This window comes from Melozone crissalis, unplaced genomic scaffold (genome assembly GCF_028551555.1).
Source record: "Melozone crissalis strain CALT ecotype California unplaced genomic scaffold, PUWL_Pcris_2 ptg000728l_1, whole genome shotgun sequence".
NCBI classification, from domain to species: Eukaryota; Metazoa; Chordata; class Aves; order Passeriformes; family Passerellidae; genus Melozone; species Melozone crissalis.
In genome coordinates this window covers 1-24,980 of record NW_026536382.1, presented here as the reverse complement: position 1 = coordinate 24,980, position 24,980 = coordinate 1, and the positions used below count along the sequence as shown (strand labels likewise).

The window sequence follows — 24,980 nt, the reverse complement described above, 5'->3', positions numbered from 1 at the left end:
AGGACAGGGGACATGGGGACACGGGGACACGGGGACAGACAGACAAAGGACAGGGGATCAGGGGGGCATGGGGATATGGGACAGGTGTCGGGGGACACAGGGACATGGGATAGGGATCAGGGAGGGTCAGGGGGACATGGGACACAGGACAGGGGACAGGGGACAGAGGGACACGAGATAGGGGTCAGGGGGACAGGGGTCAAGGGGACAGGGGGACATGGGACAAAGGTCAGGGGACAGGTCAAGGGACAGGCAAAAGGTGGACAGGTGGACAGGGGTCAGGGGACAGGGGGACAGAGGACAGGGGGTCAGTGTCACAACACCCTTGTCTCCCATGTCCCCTCGTGTCTCCTCAGTGTCACAACACCCATGTCCCCTCAGTGTCCCCTCAGTGTCCCCTCAGTATCACAACACCCGTGTCCCCCGTGTCCCCTCAGTGTCCCCTCAGTGTCATAGTGCCCGTGTCCCCCCATATCCCCTCAGTGTCCCCTCAGTGTCACAACACCCGTGTCCCCCCGTGTCCCCTCAGTGTCCCCTCACCGTGACGTGCTCGAAGTCCTGTCCCAGCTCCCGGGACGCCGCCACCACCTCTCTCTCCGAGATCCACTGCTCCAGGTCATCGAGGTCGCGGCGCAGCTGGCACAGGCGGTGGTGGCCCTGCAGGGTGGCCCTGCGCTCCCCGGCCAGGTGGCACAGCCCCGCGTGGAGACGCTGCAGCTGCGCCGCGCGGGCACGGAGCCGCTCGCTGCAGGGGACAGGGACAGGGGGGTCACGGACAGCCATGTCACCAGAGGGACAGAGGTGTCACCAAGGGGACAGCAGTGTCAGGGGAAACACGGGGACATCAGTGACAACGGACAAGGCAACAGGGGACACAGGGGACACAGGGACCTCAGGGGACAAGGCTGTCAAGGATCACGGTGGCCATGCAGAGGTGTCCCCAGGGTGTCCCCAGGGTGTCCCAGGAGTGTCCCCAGGGTGTCCAAGGGTGTCCCCAGGGTGTCCCCACCCATCTGGTGTCCCCAGGGTGTTCCCAACGTGTCCCTCTCGGGTGTCCCCAGAGCATCCCGTGGGTGTCCCCAGGTGTCCCCAGGTGTCCCCACCCGTCGGGGTGCCCGCTGCCCGCCATGGCCCGGCCCTGCTCCGCCAGCAGCTCCACGGTGCCGCCGTAGTCGCGCAGCTCCTGCTCCAGCCCCAGGTGCCGGCTCAGCATGGCCTGGGCGCCCGGCTCGTCCTGGGGACACCACAGGGACACCGCGGGGCTGTCACCACCCCCAGCAGGTCCTGTGGGTGCCCCTGACCCCTCCAGGCCACTCACTGACCCTCCAGACCCCACAGACCCCCACAAATCCCCTCTGACCCTCAGAGATCCCCTATAGATTGCCCCAAAAACCCAATAAACCCTTCCCAATCCCCCTGAATCCATCACAGATGCCCCCATATACCCTCCAGACACCCCCAGGCCCCTATAACCCTCCCTAAACCTTTCCCAATCCCCCTGAACAGCCCCCCATAGACCCTCCAGACCCTTCCGAACCCCCCCTAGACCCTTCCCAATCCCCCAGAGCCCCCCCAGACCCCCCCAAATTCCCCTCAAATCCCCTCCCGTCCACCCCCCCCAATTCGTGGGCGACCCCGCCGTCCCCATGGCGGGGATCCCGTCCCTGGGTAGGGGGGTGTCCCGTCCCTGTGCCCCCACCTTGGCCTTGTCCTGGGCCAGCATGTGCAGCTCCCGCTCCCCCAGCCAGGCCTCGGCGGCCGCGGCGTCGCGCAGGAAGCGCTGGGCGGCCAGCGCGGCCTCCAGGCGCCGCTGCCTCCGCTCCACCTGCGCCCTCAGCTCCTTCCAGGCCTCCCTCAGGGCCGCGACCCCCCCGGGCACCCCCGGCTCCGGGACCCCCCCGGGGACCCCATCGGGCACCCCCGGCTCCGGGACACCCCCGGGGACCCCTCCGGGCACCCCCGGCTCCGGGAGCCCCGGGCCGGGCAGCGCCCCCCGCTCCAGCAGCTCCGACACGCGGCGCTCGCGGCCCTGCAGCTCCTTCTGCAGCGTCTGAGGGGCAAATTGGGGGATTTGTGAGGGAAATTGGGGGGTTTGTGAGGGAAATTGGGGGGTTTAGGGGGTCTGGGAGGGGTTTATGGGGGAAATTGGGGTGTCTGTGAGGGAAATTGGGGGTCTAGGGATGGTTTATGGGGGAAATTAGGGGGTCAGGGGGGTTATGGGGGAAACTGGGGGGTCTGGGGGGAGTTTATAGGGGTCATGGGGTGTCTATGGGGGAAAATGGGGGGTCTGGGTGGGGTTTCTGGGGGAACTTGGGGGTCTATGGGGGAAATTGGGGGGTCTGGGGGGATCTGAGAGGGGTTTATGAGGGAAATTAGGGGGTCTATGGGGGTCTGAGAGGGGTTTATGGGGGAAATTGGGGGGTTTATGAGGGAAATTGGGGTGTCTATGAGGGAAATTAGGAGGTCTGTTGTGGTCTGAGAGGGGGTTATGGGGGAGATTGGGGGTCAGTTGGGGAAACTGGGGGGCCTGGGGTCTTTGAGGGAGATGATGGGTTCATAGTGGAAAGTGTGGGGTCTGTGGGGGTCATGGAATAAGCTCTGGGGGGACACAGGGGGACATTTGGGGACCTTGTGACCCACCTCGTTCTTCTGGAGCAGCAGCTGCACCGAGGGCAGGTCCTTGCCGTGGTCCGTGGACATGGCCAGGGCCTGGCGCTCCTGCACCCACAGCTGGGGACATGGGGGGGCATGGGGTCACTGGGGACATTGGGGACATTAGTGACACTGGGGACATTGGGGACATGGGGATTGGTGGGGACACGGAGGTCAGTGGGGACATCAGGGACATTGGGGTCAGTGGGGACATTGAGGACAATGAGGACATTGGGGACATGGGGGTCACTGGGGACATTGGGGACATCAGGGACATTGGGGACATTGGGGGGTCATTGGGGGTCTGTTACACTGTGGGGACAGGGATGGGGGGAACTCAAGGCCTGGGGGTCAGGAACAGCCATGGCGGGGAGAATTTGGGATTCAGAGATTGGGGGTCCAGAATTTGAGGTTCAGAGATTTGGGATCAGAAATGAGGTGGGGGTCAGAGATTCGGGGTCAGGAATGCTGGGGGATTTAGAGATTGGGGGTCCAGGATTTGGGATCAGAAATGGGGTGGGAGTCAGAGATTCAGGGTCAGAAATTCGGGGTCAGGAACGGGGTGGGGTTCAGGTACTTGGGATCAGAAATGGGAGGGGGGTCAGATTCAGGGTCAGGTATTTGGGACCAGGAATGGGGTGGGGGTCAGATACGTTGGGGTCAGGAACGGGGGGGTCACGCACGGGCAACCCCAGGGGATTTTGGGGTCCCCCCACTCACGAGCTCGTCCTCCAGGTCCCTCCGGAACTGGTGCAGCTCCCTGGCGGCCGCCAGGCTCCGCCCGCGCTCCCGCAGCGGCTCCCGCAGCTCCCGGAACTGCTGCTCCAGCTCCCGCACCTGCTCCTGCACCCCCGCGCTCCGGGGGTGCCCCGGGCTGAGCCCCCCGGCCTGGGCCCGCAGCGCCCCCACCTCCTGCTCCCGCAGTGCCGCCTGCGTCTCCAGCAGCTGCGGGGAATTGGGGGTCAGGGACAACCTAAAACCCCAAAATCTGCACCCCAAAAGCACCCCCACCTCCTGCTCCCGCAGCGCCGCCTGCGTCTCCAGCAGCTGTGGGAAAATTGGGAATCAGGCACACCCCAAAACTCAAAAATCTGCACCCCAAAGGGCCCCCAGCTCCTGCTCCCACAGCACCGCCTGCGTCTCCAGCAGCTGCGGGGGAATTGGGGGATGAGAAACCTCCAGGGAGCCCCAAAATCTGCACCCCAAAAACCTGAACCCTAAAAGCTGCAGCCAAATCCCGCATCACAGACCCGCACCCCCAAATCTGCATCCCAAAACCTGGACCCCTGCAGATTTTGAGAACCTGCACTCAAAATCTGCACCCCCAAATCTGCATCACAAAACCTGCGCCTAAAAACCCAATCCCCAAAAAGCTGAACCCAAATCCTGCATCAGAAACCTTCACCCCAAAACCTTCACACCCCAAAATTTGCACCCTAAAACTTCACCCCAAAACCTTCACACCCCAAAATTTGCACCCTAAACCTTCATCCCAAAACCTCCCCACCCCAAAATTTGCACCCTAAACCTTCCCCCCAAAACCTGCTTATCCCAAACCCACATCCAAACCCACACAAAACCCCAAACCTGTGTCTGAACCCCACACCCCAAACCTTCCCCCCGTTCCCCACAGCCCCGTTTCCCATGTCCCAGCCCTGACCTGGTGCCGGGTCAGCAGGACCCCCACGCTGGTCAGGTCCTGGCCGCAGTGGCCGGAGCGGAGCTGGGCGCGGACCCCGGCCAGCCACGAGCGCAGTCCGGCGCAGGCCTGGGCGCAGCTCTCGGCGCGCGCGGCCTCGGCCAGACCCCGGCCCTTGGCGGCCGCCGCCGCCTCCACCTGCGCCCACAGCGCCCGCAGCTCCTGCCGGGGAGCGGTCACTTGTCCGGCCAGGGCTGGACGTGCCCGTGCCAGCTGCTCGCCGTCCTGCGGGACACGGGAATGGTGGCACCGAGTTACGGGAGAGACCCTGGGACCGTCAGGGTTGGACCCAAAACCATCATGGAATGGGCAATGTCAAGGTTGGAATTGTGTGGAATTGTTGAGGTTGGATCAGTTGAGTTGTGGGGTGATGACGGTTGGACACGTGGGGTGGTGGGATCATTGAAACGCATGGAACCATCAGGGTTGGACCCAAAAAGTCACAGAATGGGCAATGTCAAGGTTGGAATTGTTGAGGTTGGACTTGTTTAGTTGTGGGGTGATGAGGGTTGGACACATGGGGTGATGGGATCATTGAAACCCATGGAACCATCAAGTTTGGACCCAAAAAGTCAGGAATTGTCAATGCTACACGGGATCCTTGGGGTTGACCCTGTAAATTGTGGGATTGTGAAGACTGGACCCATGGAATGGTGGCACCATCAAAACCAGACCCATGGACTCATGGAATTATTAATGCTGGACCCACGGAACCACGGAATCACTGAGGTTGGACCCACAGAATCAGAATCACTGAGGTTGGACCCACAGAATTTTGTGACTCAACATCCCCCTCCCATTTCCCATCTTTCCCAAGGGCTTCCCCTTCCTGGATCCCATTTTACCCCAGTTTTCCCCCATTTCTCCCCAGTTCCCCCCCATTTCTCCCCATTTTCCCACCTTCTCCAGCGCCTCCAGCCAGCCCCGGTTGGCGGCCAGCTCGGCGGCGAAGGCCTGGTGCTTCTGCCACTTGCCCTGCAGGTCCCGCGTGCCCTCGTAGGACACGTCCCGGGCCACCGGCAGCTTCTCGTTCAGCCACAGCGTCAGCTGGGAACGGGGACGGGGACGGGAATGGGAATGGGGACAGGGATGGGAATGGGAATGGGAATGGGAATGGGAATGGGAATGGGGATGGGGATGGGGATGGAGATGGGAACAGAAATGGGAACAGGAATGGGAATGGGAACAGGAACAGGGATGGGAACAGGAATGGGAATGGGGACAGGGATGGGGACAGGAATGGGATCAGGGACACAGATCAGGATCTCTTCCTACAGTCCCATCCCAGCCCAGTTCTCCTCTTCACCCCATCCCCATTTTAACCCCATCCCAATCCCAATCCCATCCCAATCCCATCCTATCCCAATCCCCACTCCGTCTCACCTCCTGCCCATCCTGCAGGAACTTCTGCAGCTCCCAGTTATCCCGCAGCCGCCCCAGCAGCTCCTGGGCCGATTCCCGGATCTTCTGGTGCCTGTGCCAGGGCCAGGAGGGGTGAGAGACCCCATTCCCAGGGGATGGGATGGGACTGGGACAGACTGGGATGGGACTGGGATGGACTGGGATGGGACTGGGACAGACTGGGACGGGTCTCTCACCTGCTCTCCACTGACTCCACCGTCTCCCGCACCTTTTCCGCGTGGACGCCGCCCTCCTCCAGCAGCTTCCTGCCGGTGTCCGTGAGCGCCCGGACGCGCTCGGTGCCGGTGTCCAGCGCGGCCAGGAACTCCTCCAGCCTCCTCACGGCCGCCTCCGCCCCCGGCACCGTGCTCGGCATCTCCGTGTGGGCCAGCGCGTGCTCCTGCGGGTCGGGACCGGAACCGGGATCGGGATCGGGACCGGGATGGCACCGGAGCCCCGGGATCCCCCGGAACACCCCGGCTGCCCTCACCTGCTTTCCCAGCGTCCCCTCCACCTGCTTGGCGTCCCGCAGGAACACGTGGAAGGCGACAGCCTGGGCCAGGAGCCGCTGCCGCTTCTCCCACACCCGGCCCAGCTCTTCCCAGTCCGCATCCAGCGCTTCCAGGCGCTGCAGCAGGGACAGACTCTGCGCGTCCGTCTGTCCCCGCGTCACCTCCCGGCCGGCGGCGCGGGCGCTCCGGTAATCGGCGCCGTAGTGCGAGATCTCGGTGCGGAGGCTCTCGTGCTGCCGCAGGGAGCCCTCGGCCTCGGCCAGGGACGCGGGCACATCCTCGGAGCCCGCGGCCGCGCGGGTGCGGGACAGCCAGGCCTGCAGCGCCGCCAGGTCCCGCAGGAAGCCCTGGAGCCGCCGCGCCTGCCCCAGCGACTCCTCGCGGCTCCGGTGGCACCGGCGCAGCGCGTCCCACTCGGCCTCGAGCGCCGCCAGCTCCTCGCCGATCTCGGGCGCTCGCTCGGGCTGCTCCCGCTGCAGCTTCTCGCCCTCGGCCCGCAGCTCCCGCAGCTTTCCCTGGATGGCGTCCAGGTCGCGCCCCATCCCCGAGAGCTTCGCCTGCAGCGCCGTGATCCCCGCCAGGTCCCGGCCCAGCGCCCGCGTGGCCTCGATCGCCGCCGTCTTCTCCCGCATCCAGCCCCGCGTCTCGTGGCACTCCAGGCGGAAATTGTGGATGTTCAGCGCCGCGGTCAGCGCCACCTTCTTGCGCTCGGCCAGCGCACGGAACCGCTCCCACCTGGCACGGGCGGGACCGGGACACGGTGGGACCGGGCCCGGGGAATGCTCGGGGCGTCGCAGCCCAAGAATTCATCCCTGGAGTGTCCCAGCCCAGAGAATTCATCCCTGGATTGTCCCAACCCACAGAATCCATCCCTGGAGTGCCCCAGCCCCGAGAATCCAACCCTGGAGTGTCCCAATCCAGAGAATCCATCCCTGGATTGTCCCAGCCCACAGAATTCATCCCTGGAGCATCCCTGACTGCCCGGAGAACCCATCCCTGCCTGGAGCACCTCCCTGAGCGCCTGGAAAATCCATCCCTGCCCGGATCCGCCCCCAGTCCCAGCCCGGAATGGCCCCGCCGGGGCCGCCCCCACCTGTCCCGGAGCTGCTCCCAGGTGTCGCGGGCTCTGTCCCGGTTCCTGTCCCCGGATCCCCGCAGCTCCTCCGTGACCCGGCCCACGGAGGCCACGCGTGCTGCCAGCGCCGCCAGCTCCGGCTCCAGCGTCTCGAACCTGCGGGAGCGCCGGGAATCACCGGGAATTCCCGGAATTTCGGGAATTCCGGGAATGCCGAGCGGGAGATGGGGACGCTGAAAGCCCAGCAACCCGGTGCCAGAGGTGGGAATGGCAGAAATTCTGGGAATACTGCGCTGGAAGTGGGAATTTGGGGAGTTTTGGGAGCGCTGGGAATGCGGTGTTGGAGGTGGGAATTTTGGGACTGCTGGGGATATCTCAGGTCGAGGTGAGAATTCGGAGAGTACAGGGAATGTTGTGTTGGAAGTGAAAATTCTGGGAAAACGGGAACAGCTGGAACGCTGGGGATGTTGTGGTGGAGGGAGGAATTCAGGGAACACCGTGAATATTGGGAATACTGGAGACATCCTGAGGAAAAACGGGAATAACGGGGCGATCCTGGGCATTCTTGGGGAAATTCCTGGGGGAATCCCAGCGGGGGCGACCACGGCAATAACTTTGGGAACAACTCAGGGATTCGCACGGTGCAGCGCGGGGCGCTCACCGCTGCTGCACCACCTCCAGGTCCTCGATCCGCTCGGGAATCTCCATGGAGAGCAGCCACTGCTCCCTCTCTCCCACCCAGAGCGCGCAGGCATCGGCCTCGCTGCGCGCCGCGAACAACCCCAGCGCGTCCCGCAGCTCCAGGCGCCGCAGCTCCGCCCGCTCCTCCAGCTCCCGGTGCCGCCGCTCCAGCTCCGCCAGCCGCTCCGCCAGCCCCGGCACCACGTCGGGAAGCTCGGCGGCATCGCCGGGCGCCGCCTGCTCCCGCAGCGCCGCCAGCGCCGGCCCTCGCCGCCGCATCTCGTCCTGCAGCTCCCGCAGACGCCGCTCCAGCATCCCCGCCGAGCGCTCGTCGTGCCCGAGCTCCGGCGCCGCCACTCTGCGGGCGGCGGCCGCCAGCCACGCCTCGGCCTCGGCCGCCTCCGCGTCCAGCTGGAAGCGCCCCGCGGCCGCTCGGAGCCGCCGCTCCCGAGCCCCGGCCAGCGCCGGCAGCGCCGCCCACAGCGACTCCAGCTCCCGGATCCGCCGGGACACGGCGGCCGCGGGGTCCGGGGAGCCGGGAGCGGGGCCCGGGGGTCCCTCAGGGCGGGCTGTGGGTTCCCCGGTGCGTTCTGTGGAGCCGTCGGGGCGTTCCGAGGGTCTGGTGGAGGATGGCGAGGGTCCCTCCGTGGATGCAGGGGGGGATTCCAGGGACGCGTTCTTGGATTCCGGGGGTCCCTCCGTGGATCTGGAGGTGGATCCGGCAGCGCATTCCGCGGGTTTTGAGCCTCCCATCGACCCGGCAGCGGATCCCGCCGATCCAGGTGTGGATTCCGCCGATCCCGGTGTGGATTCCGCCGGTCCCGGTGTGGATTCCGCCGATCCCGGCGTGGCTCCGTCGGGGGCTCCCTGCGCCAGCAGCTCCCGGCCCCGCTCCAGCAGCTGCTGCAGCGGCCCCGCGCGTCCCCCCAGCGCCCCTCGGATGGCTTCGAGCTGGCTCAGCATCCTCAGCGCTCCCGGCAGGTCCCGGCCCAGCTCCGGGCAGCGCAGGAGCCGCTCCTGCTCCCGCATCCAGGCCTCCTCCTCGCCCGCGTCCCACAGGAACTTCCAGAGGCGCCGGGAGCGCTCCAGCCGCAGCCGCCGCTGCGCCGACAGCGCCGAGAGTCCCCGGTAACGCAGCTCCAGAGCGGCCACGCGGGCCCGCAGCTGCTCCGGGGGGCACGGGCGGTACCCTGGGGGACACGGGGGGCGTCAGTGGGGCTGGGGGGGGCCCGGGGGTCGCGGGGTTTGGGGGTCCTGGGGGCTGGAATGCCCCAGGGTTCAGGGGTACGGTGCTTAGGGATGGGTTCCCAGGGTTTGGGATTCAGGGATGCTGAGGATTTGGGAGAGCCGGAGTTTGGGGGTCTGGGATTTGGAGGTCCCCGGGTTCGGGGATTTGGTGTTTGAGGTCTCGGTTTTTGGGGGTCCCAGTTTTTTGGGGTCCTAGTTTTTGGGGGTTCATTTTGGGGTTCTGCTAGATCCCGCTTTTGGGGGTCTCAGGTGAGTGGGGGTCCTGGGATTCAGGTGTTTCTGGGTTTGGGGGTTCCAGGACATCCCGGGGGATCCCAATTTCGGGGTTCCCAGTTTTGGGGGTCTCAGGTGAGTGGGGGTCCTGGGATTCAGTGTCCCTGAGTTTGGGGTTCCAGGGCATCCCGGGGATCCCAATTTCGGGGTTCCCAGTTTTGGGGGTCACTCACCGCCCCCCTCCCCGAGGAATCGCTCGGCCCGCCGCCCCCACACTCCGAACCCTCTCGGCCTGAGCCGCCACGTCCCCCTCGACCAGGGCGTGGATCTGCAGCAGATCGTCCACCTGGCTCAGGTGCTGCCCGAAGTCCCGCGACTGCAGCCGCACCTGGGGACACCGAGGGGTCACGGGGGGGTCCCACGAGGGAATCCCACCCCCCCTCGCAGCCCCCTCCCCACCTCCATCTCCTCCATCCAGCCCATCAGGTGCTCCAGGTCGCGCAGGAGCCGCTGCAGCTCCAGGTGCGCCCGGAGCCGCTCCCGCCGCGCCGCCACCTGAGCCCGCAGCGCCTCCCAGAGCGACACCACGTGGTCGCGCCGTGTCGCGATGCCGCCCATGTCGTGATAGCGCTCGGCCTCCAGCTCGGCCGCCACGGCGGTGACGGCGCGCACGCGGCTGCCGTAGGCGGCGATGTCGCTCTCGATGGCCTCGTGCTTGCGCAGCGCGGCCTCGACACCGCCCAGAGACCCCCCGAAATTGTCCTGGGGGGCGGAATATGGGGGGTGAGGGGGGGGGGACACACCAGGGACCCCTCCCCGAATTGTCCTGGGGGGAGGAAAGGGGGGTGAGAGAGGGGACACTGCAGAGATCCCCCGAAATTGTCCTGGGGGGGGGAAAGTGGGGGTGAGGGAGGGGACACTTCAGGGACCCCCCCCCAAAATCATCCTGGGGTAGGAGAGGAGGGAGAAGGGGTAAAAGGTGGGGGGGGACACTCCAGGGATCCCCTGAAATTGTCCTGGAGGAGCAAAAAAGGGGCTGAGACGTGACAAAGTGGGGGGTGGACACATCCTCAAATTGTCCCGGTGGGGACAAGGGGAAGTCTCCTGGGGTGGGGGCGGTTTCAGGGTCACCTGTGGCACCAGGTTGTCCTTGCTGGGGGTCCCGGTGTCACCTGTGCCACCAGGTGCTCATTGTCCCTGACTGGGGTTTGTCTGGGGATCTCAGGGGTCCCTGGGGTGTCACCTGTGCCACCAGGCGCTGGTTGTCCCTAACAGGGGTCCCTGGGGTGTCACCTGTGCCACCAGGCGCTGGTTGTCGCCCAGCCAGGTCTCCCTGAGCGCGGCCTTGCGGTGGAACCGTGCCGCCAGCTGCTCCAGGTGCTGCTGCCGGAGCAGCTCCGAGCGCAGCGCCAGCTCCCGCCCGTGCTCCGCCTTCTCCAGCCGCTCCCACGCCTGCGGGACGCACCGCGTCACCTGGGGAACCTGGGCACCGGGCACACCTGGCATCGGTGTCACCTGTGTCACCTGGGCACCTGTGTCACCTGGGGAACCTGGGCACCGGGCACACCTGGCATCGGTGTCACCTGTGTCACCTGGGCACCTGTGTCACCTGGGGAACCTGGGCACCGGGCACACCTGGCATCGGTGTCACCTGTGTCACCTGGGCACCCGTGTCACCTGTGTCACCTAGGGCACCTGTGTCACCGGGGGCACCTGGGCAGCTGACACCTGTGTCACCTGGGCACCCGTGTCACCTGGGTACCTGTGTCACCTGTCATTTGTGTCACCTGTGTCACCTGCACAGCTGGCACCTGTGTCACCTGGGCACCTGCACAGCTGGCACCTGGGGCACCTGTGTCACCTAGGGCACCTAGGTCACCTGTGTCACCTGTGCACCTGCACAGTTGGCACCAAGGGCACCTGCACACCTGGCACGCTTGGCACTTGTGTTATTGTGTACTCTCCCATGTCCACATGTCCCCATGTCCCCAAATCCCTGTGGCTGTCACCCTGTTGATGTTGGCACTGTGGGACCCTCCCGTGTCCCCCCCATGTCCCAATGTCCCAATGTCCCCAATGTCCCCAGTGCCCCCTGTGTCCCCAGTGTCCCCACAGCTGTCACCCTGTTGATGTGGGCGCTGTGCGTCCCCCAATGTCCCCAGTGTCCCCATGTCCCCACAGCTGTCACCCTGTTGATGTCGGCGCTGTGCGTCCCCCAATGTCCCCAGTGTCCCCATGTCCCCACAGCTGTCACCCTGTTGATGTGGGCGCTGTGCGTCCCCCAATGTCCCCAGTGTCCCCATGTCCCCACAGCTGTCACCCTGTTGATGTCGGCGCTGTGCGTCCCCCAATGTCCCCAATGTCCCCAGTGTCCCCATGTCCCCACAGCTGTCACCCTGTTGATGTCGGCGCTGTGCGTCCCCCAATGTCCCCAGTGTCCCCAGTGTCCCCATGTCCCCACAGCTGTCACCCTGTTGATGTCGGCGCTGTGCGTCCCCCAATGTCCCCAATGTCCCCAATGTCCCCATGTCCCCGTGGCTGTCACCCTGTTGATGTCGGCGCTGTGCGTCCCCTCCCGCGGCACGAACTGTCGCTGGTTGTTGGCACGGAGGCGGCTCCGGAGCGAGAACAGCAGAACCTCCAGGGAGCCCTTGTCCTCAAACCTGGGGGGACCCCGAGAGTTCACTGAGAGAACCCCAAAAAATTCACTGAGAGAACCCCGAAGAAATTCACTGAGAGAACCCCAAAAGAATTCACTGAGAGAACCCCAAAATACACCAGGGGGATCCAAAAGTAATTCACTGAGAGAACCCCAGAATAGTTCACGGAGAGAACCCCAAAATACACCCAGGGAACCCCAAAAGAATTCACTGAGACAACCCCAAAATACACCAGGGGACCCCAAAAATACACTGGGGGGGGATCCCAGATTTACTGAGAGAACCCCAAAATACACCAGGGGGACCCCAAATACACCGGGGGGACCCCAAATCCCTTCTTGGGGACCCCAAACCCCACTGGGCAGCCCCCAGACCCCAGCACTGAGCCCCCAGACCCCTCAGGGAGCCCCCAGACCCCAGTAGGGAGACCCCAAACTGCCTTTGTGGCCCCAGAGCCCTCAGGGCAGCCCCCAGGCCTCTTTGGACGGCCCCCAAACCCCTCAGTGCAGCCCCCCAGACCCCAGTAGGGGAGACTCCATCTCCCTTTGGGACCCCCAGACCCCTCAGGTCAGCCTCTGAGCAGCCCCCAGACCCCTCACTTCAGCCCCCAGATCCCTCAGTTCAGCCCCCAAACCCCACTGGGCGGCCCCCAGCCCCCTCGCTTCAGCCCCCAGACCCGTCAGTTCAGCCCCCAAACCCCCTTTGAGGCCCCCAGCCCCCCTCGGTGCAGCCCCCAGCCCCGGCCGGGGGTCCCTCACCGCGGGGGTTTCTCGGTGTGCGGTAGGCGCTGAAGGCCTGGAGCTGCCCCTGCAGGCCGGGGATGCCGCGGGGCAGGGCGCCGGTCCCGTGAGCAGCAGCAGCGAGCGCTGGATCCAGCCCAGCAGCTCGCGCGCCTGCGCCTCGTAACGGCCGGCCAGGCCCTCGGCCTCGCGCGCCGCCTCCAGCACCTGCCGGGGACGGACGGACGGACGGACAGGGGATGGCTGGCTGTCCTCACATCCATACAACATCCATCTGTTTGTCCTCACATCCATCATCCATCCACCCAACATCCATCCATCCATCCATCCATCCATCCATTCCATCCATCCATCCATTTGTCCTCACATCATCCCTCATCCCATCCATCCACCCATCCATCCATCCATCCATCCATCCATCCATCCATCCATTCGTCCTCACATCATCCATCATCCATCCATCCACCTCCATCCATCCATCCATCCATTCATCCATCCATCCATCCATCCATTCGTCCTCACATCATCCATCATCCATCCATCCACCCATCCATCCATCCATCCATTCATCCATCCATCCATCCATCCATTCGTCCTCACATCATCCATCATCCATCCATCCACCCCATCCATCCATCATCCATCCATCCATCCATCCATCCCCACACTCCTCCGTCCATTTATCCCCCTGTCCATCCATCCCCCTCCTTCTCCACCCCCTTCTGATCAATCAGTCCCCTCTGTCCGTCCTCTCTGTCCATCCCCTCTGTCCATCCCCTCTGTCCATCCCCCATCTGTCCCCTCCCTCCCTCCCTCCCCTCCCCCCCATTCCCGCAGATTCTCTCCAGTCCCCACCCCCCCGACACCATCTGCCCATCGTCTGTCCGTCCATCTGCCCATCTGCCCATCGTCATCTGTCCACCCTCCCTTCCTCCTCCCCCCGTTCCCTTTCCATCCACCCGTGTGTCCATCCCTGCGTCCCCCCCAATCCCTGTGTCCACCCCGTGTCCGTCTGTCCCCCCCCCGTGTCCGTCTGTCCCCACCGTGTCCGTCTGTCCCCCCCCCCGTGTCCGTCTGTCCCCCCCCCGTGTCTGTCTGTCCCCCCCGGACCTTCCCGACGCGTTTCCCCCTCCACGGCCAGCGCCTTCATCCTGGAGAAGTGATGGTAGAGCGCGGCCACGTAGGTCAGCACTGAGCGCTCGTCCGGCCTGCTCCACGGCCACATCTGGGGGGCACCGGGGGTCAGACCCCCAAACCCACCCCCCAAATCCCCCCAGGGACCCCCAAATCCACCCCCAAATCCCCCTGACCCTTCACAGCCCCCCCAGCACCGAGCGCTTCGTCCGGCTGCTCCACGGCCACATCCGGGGGGCACGGGGGGTCAGACCCCCCCCAAATCCACCCCCAGGGACCCCCAAATCCCCCCCCCAGCCCCTCACCCTCGGGGTCCAGCAGCCGGGTGACCCCCAGCTCGCGCTCGGCCACGCCGAAGGCGCTCTGCAGGTTGTGGAGGGCGTTGGCTCCGCGCAGGGACCCCCACGTCCAGCAGCTCCGGCCTGGGGACACCGGGACAGCTGAGCACTGACCACTGACCAGTGACCAGTGACCAGTGACCCACAGCTACTGACCACTGACCCACAACTACTGACCACTGACCACTGACCAGTGACCCAGTGACCCATAGCTACTGACCAGTGACCAGTGACCAGTGACCCACAGCTACTGACCACTGACCAGTGACCAGTGACCAGTGACCCACAGCTACTGACCACTGACCCACAACTACTGACCACTGACCACTGACCAGTGACCAGTGACCCACAGCTACTGACCACTGACCAGTGACCACTGACCAGTGACCAGTGACCCATAGCTACTGACCACTGACCCAGTGACCCACAACTACTGACCACTGACTTCTAACCCCTGACCACTGAGCACTGACCAGTGACCCATAGCTACTGACCCACAGCAACCCATAACCCCTGACCACTGACCCATAACCACTGACCATAGCACCCCATAACCACTGACCAATGACCAGTGACCCATAGCTACTGACCACTGACCCACAACTACTAACCACTGACCTCTAACCACTGACCACTGACCCATAGCTACTGACCACTGACCTCTAACCACTGACCACTGACCCATAGCTACTGACCACTGACCCCATCACAACTGACCGCTGACCACTGAGCCATGACCACTGACCAGTGACCCATAGCTACTGACCACTGACCCACAGCACCCCACAAGCACTGACCACTGACCACTGTCACTGACCCTGACCACTGACCACTGACCACTGACCACTGACCACTGACCCATAACCACTGACCACTGACCCACAGCCACTGACCACTGAGCCCCAGCACCCCACAGCCACTGACCACTGACCACAGCACCCCATAACCCCTGACCCTGCCCCATAACCCCACAAACTCCCACCCCATAACTGCTGCCCTATAACCCCCACATCCCCCCCCAGCCCACCCACCCCACAGCCCCCCTCCCCACTCCCAGGACCCCCTCCCCCACCCCCCAGGACCCCCTCCCCACACCCCCAGCCCCTCCGCAGCCCCCCGGTGCCGCACCGGTGCCGGTGGATGAGGGCGCAGAACGCCAGCCCGTCCCTCCAGCTCGTGGTGAAATTCTGCACGTTCACATTGGGGTACCTGGGGGGGGGACAGGGGGGGTCAGAGACCCCCAAAACCCCTCCCAGAGACCCCCAAAACCCCCCCCAAAATCCCCCCCAAACCCCAGGCCCAGCAGGTCCCACATGAATCCCCTCAAGGACCACTCAGAGCCCCCCCCAAAGCCCCATAGAGCCCCCAGGAGCCTCCAGAGCCACATGGAGACCACCCAGACCCCCTCAGAACCCCCAAAACTTCTCCAGGACCCCCTCAGGACCCCCAAAATCCCCCCCCAGGACCCCCCGGGACCCCTCACCCCGCGGTTTTTCATCTGGCACCAGGCCAGCAGAGCGTCCTTGGCCGATTTCCTCTCCCGCGTGTCCCCCGGTCTCCACGCTGATGTCCTGGATCTGGGGGGCAGAGCCCAGAAATGGGGTCAGGGGACTCCCAAAATTGGGGTTAAGGACCCCCCCCAAAGTGGGTCTGGAACACCCCAAAATGGGTGCAAGCATCTCGTGGCAGGGTCAGGACCACAAAAAATGGGGTCAGGGACCCCCAAAAACTGGGTGTGAGACCCCCACAAAAGGGGCCAGGGGAAGGTCTGGGGATTTCTGTGACCAAACTGAGACCTCAGGGTGGGTTTGGGACCCCCCTAAATGACCCCAGACCCCCCCAGGGCAGCTCCAGAACCTCCCTAAATGACCCCAAACGCCCCCAGGGTGAGTTCAGGAGCCCCCTAAATAACCCCCAAACCCCCCAGGCAACTCCAGCATCCTCTTAAATGACCCCAAATGCCCCAGGATAGGTTCAGGACCCCCCTAAGTGATCCCAAACCCTCCCAGGATGGGTTCCTGACCCCCATAAATGACCCCAAATTCCCCCAGGAGCCCCCAAAGTGACCCCAAACTTCCCAGGACCCCCCCAAAATGACCCCCAAACCCCCCCCCCGGACCCCCTGAAATGACCCCAAATCCTTCCAGGGAAGCTCCAGGACCCCCCTAAGTGACCCCAAAACCCCCCCCAGGATGGGTTCCTGACCCCATAAATGACCCCCAAACCCCCCGGGATGGGTTCCTGACCCCCATGAATGACCCCAAACCCCCCCAGGACCCCCCCAAAGGGACCCCAAGGGACACCTGGAAGCGCAGGATGATGGTCCAGACCAGCCCCAGGGTCAGGCGGGGGTTGCCGTCCACGATGTCGTGCGAGCCCACGTTCTCCAGGTGCACGCGCTGCTCGCGCAGGAACCGCAGCGCCTTCTCCACGTTCTCCAGGCAGTGGATGCGCATCCGGCCCCCGCGTGGGGCGCGGCTGGGCGGGGGGCAAGGTTAGGGGGACCCCCATGGGCAGGGGGGGCACCGACAGGGAACCCCCCCAGGGCAGGGGGCATGGTTAGGGAGACCCCCAAGGGCAGAGGGAAACATCGGGGAACCCCCAAGGGTGGGGGGGGCAGCATTAGAGAGACCCCCGAGTCGGGGGCCAATGTTAGAGAGACCCCCCAAGGGGCAGGGGGGCAACGTTAGAGACCCCCCCCCCCCAGGGCAAAGGGGGCATTGTCAGGGAACACCCCCAAACTCGGGGGGCACAGTTAGAGAACCCCCCCGGGTAGGAGGCAACGTTAGAGAGACCCCCAAGGGCAGGGGGGCACAGTCAGGGAACCCCCCCAGGACCAGGGGGCGATGTTAGAGAGACCCCCCAAGGGCAAAGGGTAATGTTAGAGAGACCCCCGAGTAGGGGGGGGGCAATGTTGGAGAGACCCCCCAAGGGCAGGGGGGCATCGACAAGAATTTCCCTAATTTGGGGAGGGTCCCCATTGGGGGGGTTCCTATTTTTGGAGAGGGTCCTCATCGGGAGGTTCTTGGTTTTTTTGGGGGGTTTCTTGTTTTTTTTTTTTTGGGGGGGAGGTTCCCCTTTGAGGGGGGTGTCGCCAATTTGGGGAGGGGGTCTCACTCACCCAGGAACCCCCCTCAAGCAGCTTGGGGTCCCTTTTTGGGGTCCCCACAGGGATTTCCCCATTTTGGGGATTTCCCTATTTTGGGGAGGGTCCCCATTGGGATGTTCCTGTTTTTTTTGAGGGGGTTCCCCTTTGAGGGGGGGCGTCCCCAATTTGGAGAGGGGTCTCACTCACCAGGGTCTCCCCCGAGAGCCCCCTCGAGCAGCCTCAGCAGGAGCCGCCCGTCCCTCAGGTCGCTGTAAAGGTCCCCCAGGTGCGCCCCCCCCGCCAGGTGAGAGTTCACCCACTTGGTGAAGGTTTTCTTCTGCACGGCCTCGCGCTCGTCTGGGGGGGCACGGGGGGGTCAGAGACCCCCAAAAACCCCCCAAAACCCCCCATAAAACCCCCCAAAGCCCCCCAGACCACCCAAAGCCCACCCAGATCCTTCAAACCTCACCCAGATCCTCCCAATCCCACCCAGAGACCCCAAATCCCATCTGAGACCCCCTCCTCATCTTTCTGCACGGCCTTGGGCTCCTCGAGGGGGGGCACGGGGGGGTCAGAGACCCCCAAAACCCCCCAAAAACCCCCCAAATCCCTCCCGACCACCCAAACCCTATCCAGATTCTTCAAACCTCACCCAGAGACCACCCCCAAATCCCACCTGAGACCCCAAATCCCATCTGAGGCCCCCCCCCCCCATCCTCGCCTCATCTAGGGGTGCACGGGGGGGTTCAGAGACCCCCCAAAATTCCCCCCCCGAGCCCCCCATGGGTCGCAGCCCCCCCGGGGGGGATCCCCCCCGCAGCAGCCGGTGCTGGATTAACGCTAAGAGGATTTGGGGGGCTCCTTGGGGGGGCTACTGAGGGGGGGTCCTGGGGAATTTGGGGGAGTTTTGGGGGTCTGGGGGGCGATTGGGGGGGTTGGGGGGTTTGTCCTGAGGGGGGTTTTGGGGTGATTGGGAGGTGGAAATTTGGGTGGTTTTCCCTCCCATTTTTCCATAATACGCCCCCATCTTTGGGGGGTTTTCCCCTATTTTTTGGGTTTTTCCCCCATTTTCGGGGGTTTTCCCTAGTTTTGGTGTTCCCCCCAATTTTTCGGGCTCATTTTGGGGTTCCCTGATCTCCATTTTTTGGGGTCTCCCTCATATTTTTGTGTGTTTTCCCCTCTTTTCTGCATTTTTTCTCTTGTTTTGAAGAATTTTCCCCCCATTTTGTGGTTTTTCCTCATTTTTATGCTGTCCCCTCTCATTTTGGGGCTGATTTCCCCATTTTTGGGGGTCCATCTCCCCAATTTTTTGCGTTCCCCATCCCCATTTTTGTGATCTCTCATATTCCTGATGCACCTCCCAACATTTTCTGGGTCCCTTTTCTCCATTTTTAGGGCTTTTCTCCCATTTTTTACCACATTTCCATCACTTTCTTTGTGTTTCCTTTACTTTTTCTACTCCCATAACATTCCAGGGTTCCCAATTCCCATTTTTTATGTGATTTCCATATTTTTGGTGACTTTCTCCCAAATTCTCTCCTGGTTCCACCCCATTTTTTATCCTTTCTCTCATTTTTTCTGAGTTTTTCTCCATTTTTTCCACTTTCCCCCAATTTTTTTGCACTTTCCCCCCCATTTTTTCCATCCTTCCCCACCCCCATTTTTCCCCATTTTTTCCCATTTTTCCCCAATTTTTCCCAACTTTCTCCCCCAACTTTTCCCCATTTTTTTCCCAATTTCCTCCCCAATTTTTTCCCATTTTCCCCAATTCCCCTCCCCACTTTCCCCTATTTTTTTGCACTTTTTTCCCCCCATTTTCTTCCAATTTCCCCCTCAACTTTCCCCCAATTTTTCCCCATTTTTTCGCAATTTTCCCCCTCAATTTTCCCTATTTTCCCCCCCACAATTTCCCCCCAAATTTTTCCCATTTTCCCCAATTTTTTCATCTTTTCCCACCCCAATTTTTCCCCCTCTGCTTTTCCCCCATTTCCCCCCAATATTTCCCCATTTTCTCCCAATTCGCCCCCCAACTCCCCCCCCCCAATTTTTCCCCTTTTCCCCCCATTTTCCCCAATTTCCCCTCAAATTTCCGCCCCCAAATTTTTTCCCCATTTTTTCCCATTTTCCCCCCAATTTTTCCCAATTTTCCCCCAATTCCCCCCAATATTTCCCCCCCAATTTTCCCCCAATTTCCCCCCATTTTTCCCAATTTTCCCCCAATTTTTCCCATTTTTTCCCAATTTCCCCCCAATTTTTCCCAATTTTCCCCCAATTTTTTCCCATTTTTCCCATTTCCCCCCCCCATTTTCCCCCATTTTCCCCCATTTTTTCCCCAATTTTCCCCCAATTTCCTCCCCATTTTCCCCCCTTTTTCCTCCCCATTTTCGGGGTCCCCCCCCCCCCGTACCTCCGTACTGCCAAGGCTTTGATGCGGGAGCGCTCGAAGCGCCGGGCGGAGCCTTCGTCCTCCTCCTCCTCCTCCTCCTCCTCCTCCTCCTGCTCGGGCCCCCCCCTCCCCCTCCCAGCGGGGGTCGCTGAACCCGCGGCAGCTCCAGGGGGTCCAAGGGGGGGGGGGGACAACATGGCGGCCTCGGGGGACCCCCCCAATTTGGGGAGGGGGCGGCGCTGGGAGGGCTCAGGGGGCAGCTGGAAAAATGGGGGGGGGGCGTTTGGTCACTTTGGGGGGGCGAACCCCTCCTCAAAGTGACGGCGAGGAGGCCCGAAATTAACGGGGACCCCCCCCCCTTAAATTAAAGGGAACCCCCTCCCAATTAAAGGGAACCCCCCCAAATTAAAGGGGGACCCCCAAATTAAGGAAGACGACCCCCCCCCCCCAAATTAACGGAGACCCCCAAATTAACGGAGGACTCCCCCTCAAATTAACGGAGACCCCCCCCCATAAAATTAACGGGGACCCCCCCTCAAAATTAACGGGGACCCCCTTCAAACTAAGGGAGACCCCACCAAATTAATTAAATTATTCCTCAAATTGAGACTTTTAAATCTAAATTAATGAACCCCGAAATTAACGGGGACCCCCCCCTCAAATTAACGAGGGTCTCCCCGAATTAACGAAGACCCTCAAATTAAGGAGACCCCCCCCAAATTAACGGGGATCCCCCCTAAATTAACGGGGACTCCCAAATTAAGGGAGACCCTCCCCCCCAAAATTAACGGAGACCCCCCAAAATTAACGGAGACGCCCCCAAATTAATTAAAATTCCCCTCGAATTCGGAATTTTTCCCTAAATTAATGAAGAACCCCCCCCAAATTAAGGGAATGCGCCCCAAATTAATTAAGAGCGCTTCAAATTAAGAAAGACCTCTCCCCAAATTAACAAAAAGCCCCATCAAATTAACAAAGATCCATCCAATTAACCAGGAATTTCTGCAAATTAATTGACATCCCCCTCCCCAAACCCTTCAGTGGAGAGCCCCCCCCCAAAATCCATTAAATACCCCCAAAATCCCCCCCCGGGACCCCCCCAATTCCTCTACGGGACCCCCAAAACTCCCCCCAAGTTCCTCCCCCCTCCTCCTGAGACCCCCTCCCCAAAACTCTCAGGGTCACCCCAGGACCCCCAAAACTCCACCGAGCCCCCCCCAAACCTCCCCCCAAAGACCCCTCTGAGCCCCCCCAGATTCCCCCCGGGACCCCCCAAAACTCCTCCAAGCCCCCTCCCCATCAATGGACCCCCCCAAAAAACTCTCGGGGTCACCCTGAGCGCCCCCAAATCCTCTCAAACAAACCCCGAGCGCCCCCAAATTCTTTCTCGGGACCCCCAAAACTCCTCGGAGCCCCCCTCCCCCCGCTGCCCAGAGCCCCCCCAGAGCCCCCCCCGCTCCCCCCGCGCTCCCCCCCCCGTTAATGCTCTTAACGGGGATCAGCGGTCCGCAGCACCGGGGGGGGTCAGGGGGGGTTCGGACACAAACACGCGAATTTGGGGGTGGGGGGTCCCCCAAATTCCTCCCGGGACAGCGCGGGGGGGGCCCTGCCCGGGGATGCGGAGCCGCTGCCGCAGTGCCCGGGGGGGGGCGCGGGGGGGATCAGCGGGTTCGGGGGGGGTTGCGGGACCCTTGGGGGGGGTTCTGAGGGTGGGTTTGGGGTGGTTTTGGGGGGGGTCTCCCCTCAGTTTGAGCCCCCCCAGGTGTGTTTGTGCCCCCTCCCCCCCCCCCCCCTTACCTGCGCTGCGGTCGCGGGCGCGCGCTGAGCCCGCGGCAGCTCATCACACTCAGGGGGGCGGGGCTTTGCTGGCCACGCCCCCTCCGCCGTCACCACGGCAACGCCTCCTGGACACGCCCCCCTCCCGGCTTGTTGCCATGGCGATAAGGGGAGGAAGCCACGCCCCCAATTTTCCCCGCCACCCGCGCGTGCCGCCCGCTAGGGGGCGCTCGAGGCGTGAGGGGGGGCAAAGATGGCGGAGGAGGCCGTGAGGGGGGTGAGGGGGTTTTGTGGGGTTTTTTTGGGTTTTTTTGGTTTATGTGGAGTCAAGGACCACTAGGGAAGATTGCGGGAGCTTTGGGGGTGCCTCGAGGTGGTTTTGGGGGTTTTAAGGGGTCACTGAGGAGAGTTGTGGGGCTTGGCGGGTATGGGGGGGCTCTTTGTGAGGGGTCAGTGCTCACTAAAATGGGTTGGGGGCTCCTAAGGGGTCTCTATGAGGGGTCGAATGTCCCGAGGGAAGTTTTTGAAGGGATTTGGGGGGTCTCGGGTGATGTTGGGGGTCCCAAGAGTGGTTTTGGGGGGCTTTGGGGGTCTCTGGGCTCCCTTGGAAGGAGGGGGAGAGTCTTAGGAAGGGGGTCCGGGAGATTTTTGGGGTTTTTTTTAGGGGGGAATTTGGGGGTCTCCCCCACCTTTTTCTCGCCCTGCAGGTCCTGGAGCAGCTCCTGGTGGTTCTGGGGACCTCCAAAAAATGGGGAGGCCCCGACGGGGAGCGCTGCTGGTGGCTCTGACGGCGGGGGGCGGCTCTGGGGGGGCCCGTCTGCACCCTCACAGGTGAGTGGGGGGGTCCCGGGGGGGATTCTGGGGGGTCCTGGGGGGGTTCTGAGGGGGTCCATGGGGAAAAAAAAAACCCCCCCCTCAGACTCCTCTGACCCCCCTCCCCTTTTCCAGTGGCAGCCACAGGACCCCTCAGCCGAGACCTCGACCCTGAAGCAATGGGGAGGGGTAAGAGAACCCCCAAAACCCCTCAGAGACCCCAAAACCCTTCAGAGACCCCCCAAACCCCCCAGAGACCCCCCAAACCTCCTCAGAGAGACCCCAAAACCTCTCTGGGACCCCAAAAATCCTCTCAATCTCCTCCCCAGCCCCATTGGGGTCCCCTAAATCTCTAAACCCCCTCCCAAACCCCCTAAATCCACCCCCCCAAAATCCCCCCCAGCCCCTCGGGGGGTGCAGGAGCGGCCGGGAGCCCCCCAAAATCTCCCCCAATGCTGCGGGCGGATCCTGGCCCGGGCTAAGGTGCAAAGGAGCTTCCAGGTGAGTTTTGGGGTTTTTGGGGGGATTTTTGGGGGTCCCCCCACTCTCTATTCTTTTTCCCAGCCCCCCCAGAGTCACCTTGATGGAGGGAATTGGGGGTCGGGGGGGGCCCCAGGAGCCCCCCGGGAATGGGAATTGGGGCAGGAGGATAAAAATAGGCGGGGTGGCCTGGATTTGGGGGGGGGGGGGTGGGGGGGAAATAATGGGGGTCACGGGGGAGGGGGGAGGGGAAATGGGGTCATGGGGGGGGGTGGAAACACCCCAAAACATGCACGGGGAGGGGGTGGGACCCCCCCAAATTGGGCTCAGTTCCTTGGGGGGGTATTGGGGTCCCTCCTGTGCTTCCCCCCCCGGGGGTCGTGGAGGATTCTGGGGTCCCCTTTGTGTCCCCCCCCCAGATCTGTCACCCCTCAGTGCCCCCCCGCCCGGGGGTCCCTGTGGCAGCTCCTGCACCGGACCAGCCTCGTGCACCCCCGAGGTACCCGGGGGGGTTTGGGGTGTCCTGGGGGGGGGGTCCCCAAAAAGGGGAGGGGGTTCCTCAGTGACCCCTTCATGCCCCCCCCGTTCAGGTCGAGTTTCATTTCTGTGTCAGCATCGATGGGGAGGTCACATCCAGGACCCTCAGGTGAGACCCCCAGGATCCCCAAAGTGGGGACACCCCTGACATTGGGGTCACTCAAACTGGGGTCACCCACCCTAGGGACCCCCAAATTGGGGGTTACCCCCACTCCTGGGGGACCCCCAAACTGGGAAACTCACCCCTAATTGGGGACACCTCATCCTGAGAACCCCCAAACTGGGAACACCCCGATATTGGGGTCACCCCACTTCGGGGACCCCCTCCCTAATTGGGGGTCCCCACCTCTTGTGTCCCCCAGCCCGGAGCCCCCCTGGGCACAGGCGGATTGAGGCTGAGGGTGCAGAGCCGGGCACTTCACTGGGTACGGACTGGGAGGGACTGGGATGGGACTGGGATATACTGGGATAGGGCTGGGATGGACTGGGATAGGCTGGGATGGACTGGGAGGGACCGGGATGGATTGGAATGGGACTGGAAAGTACTGGGATGAACTGGGAAGGACTGGGGAGATTGGGATGGGACTGGGATTGGAATGGATGGGACTGGGATTGGAATGGATGGGACTGGGATTGGACTGAAGAGATTGGGATGGACTGGGATGGGACTGGGGGGAACTGGGATGGGCTGGGATTGTACTGGGATTGGACTGGGATGGATTGGGAGGGACTGGGATGGGACTGGGATTGGACTGGGGAGATTGGGATAGACTGGGATGAGACTGGGGGGAAGTGGGATGGGACTGGGAGAGACTCGGATGGGATTGGGATGGATTGGGGGGGACTGGGATTGGACTGAGATGGACTGGGATGGATTTGGAAGGACTGAGGGACTGGGATGGATTGAGGGGACTCAGACGGGACTGGGATAGACTGGAATGAACTGGGATGAACTGGGACAGATCCGAACATAGAGAAATAAACTGGGGTGGGGCAGGGAAGTAGTGCAGGGTCAAACTGGGATGAACTGGGATGGGACTGGGGTGCAGTACAGAGTCAAACTGGGATGAACTGGGATGGGGCAGGGGTAGGACTGGGATAAATTGGTCTGGACCAGTCCCGGACTGGTCTGTACCGATCCAGACTGGTCCAGATCGGTCTGTACTGGTCCGAACTGGTGCAGATTGGTCTGAACTGGTCCGAACTGGTCCATACCGATCCGTTCCCCCCAGGCCGTCCTGCAGCCGCCTCCGGCCGTGCCCGGGGCCGCCGCTGCCGCTGCCGGTGCCGCCCCCGCTGGCGGCCGCGGGGTTCGGGGGGGATCTGGAGCTGCTCCCGGTGTGCGCCCTCGGGACCCCCCCCGGGACCCCCCCCCGGGCACGGACCCCCCCTGTGCCGAGTGCAGATATCCGGGAGGGGGCACCAGGGGGCTTGGGGGGATTTGGGGTGTTTGGGATGGTTTGAGGGAGGATTTGGGGTGGGATTTGGGGTGTTCAGGGGAGGATTTGGGTGTTCAAGGGGGATTTGGGGTGGTTTTGGGGGAGATT

General features: G+C 62.9%; 1 protein-coding gene across 1 annotated transcript in view; it reads right to left on the bottom strand.

Annotated features, from left to right (window-relative positions):
* Positions 1-21,668, bottom strand: part of LOC128950566 (spectrin beta chain, non-erythrocytic 2-like) — a 29,405-nt gene extending 7,737 nt beyond the window's left edge. The window contains 32 exon segments of the mRNA XM_054295437.1: positions 541-745; positions 1,104-1,234; positions 1,700-1,924; positions 1,991-2,050; positions 2,641-2,730; positions 3,373-3,597; positions 3,664-3,699; positions 4,313-4,576; positions 5,252-5,398; positions 5,735-5,825; positions 5,950-6,152; positions 6,243-6,999; positions 7,358-7,495; positions 8,001-9,210; positions 9,715-9,742; positions 9,744-9,869; positions 9,941-10,243; positions 10,775-10,933; positions 12,027-12,166; positions 12,900-12,987; positions 12,990-13,088; positions 13,992-14,009; positions 14,011-14,091; positions 14,093-14,106; positions 14,321-14,420; positions 14,422-14,437; positions 15,482-15,562; positions 15,820-15,905; positions 15,907-15,930; positions 16,657-16,831; positions 17,649-17,798; positions 21,625-21,668. Coding sequence (XP_054151412.1) covers positions 541-745; positions 1,104-1,234; positions 1,700-1,924; positions 1,991-2,050; positions 2,641-2,730; positions 3,373-3,597; positions 3,664-3,699; positions 4,313-4,576; positions 5,252-5,398; positions 5,735-5,825; positions 5,950-6,152; positions 6,243-6,999; positions 7,358-7,495; positions 8,001-9,210; positions 9,715-9,742; positions 9,744-9,869; positions 9,941-10,243; positions 10,775-10,933; positions 12,027-12,166; positions 12,900-12,987; positions 12,990-13,088; positions 13,992-14,009; positions 14,011-14,091; positions 14,093-14,106; positions 14,321-14,420; positions 14,422-14,437; positions 15,482-15,562; positions 15,820-15,905; positions 15,907-15,930; positions 16,657-16,831; positions 17,649-17,798; positions 21,625-21,668 — 5,514 coding nt within the window.
* Between the last annotated feature and the right edge of the window lie 3,312 nt (positions 21,669-24,980).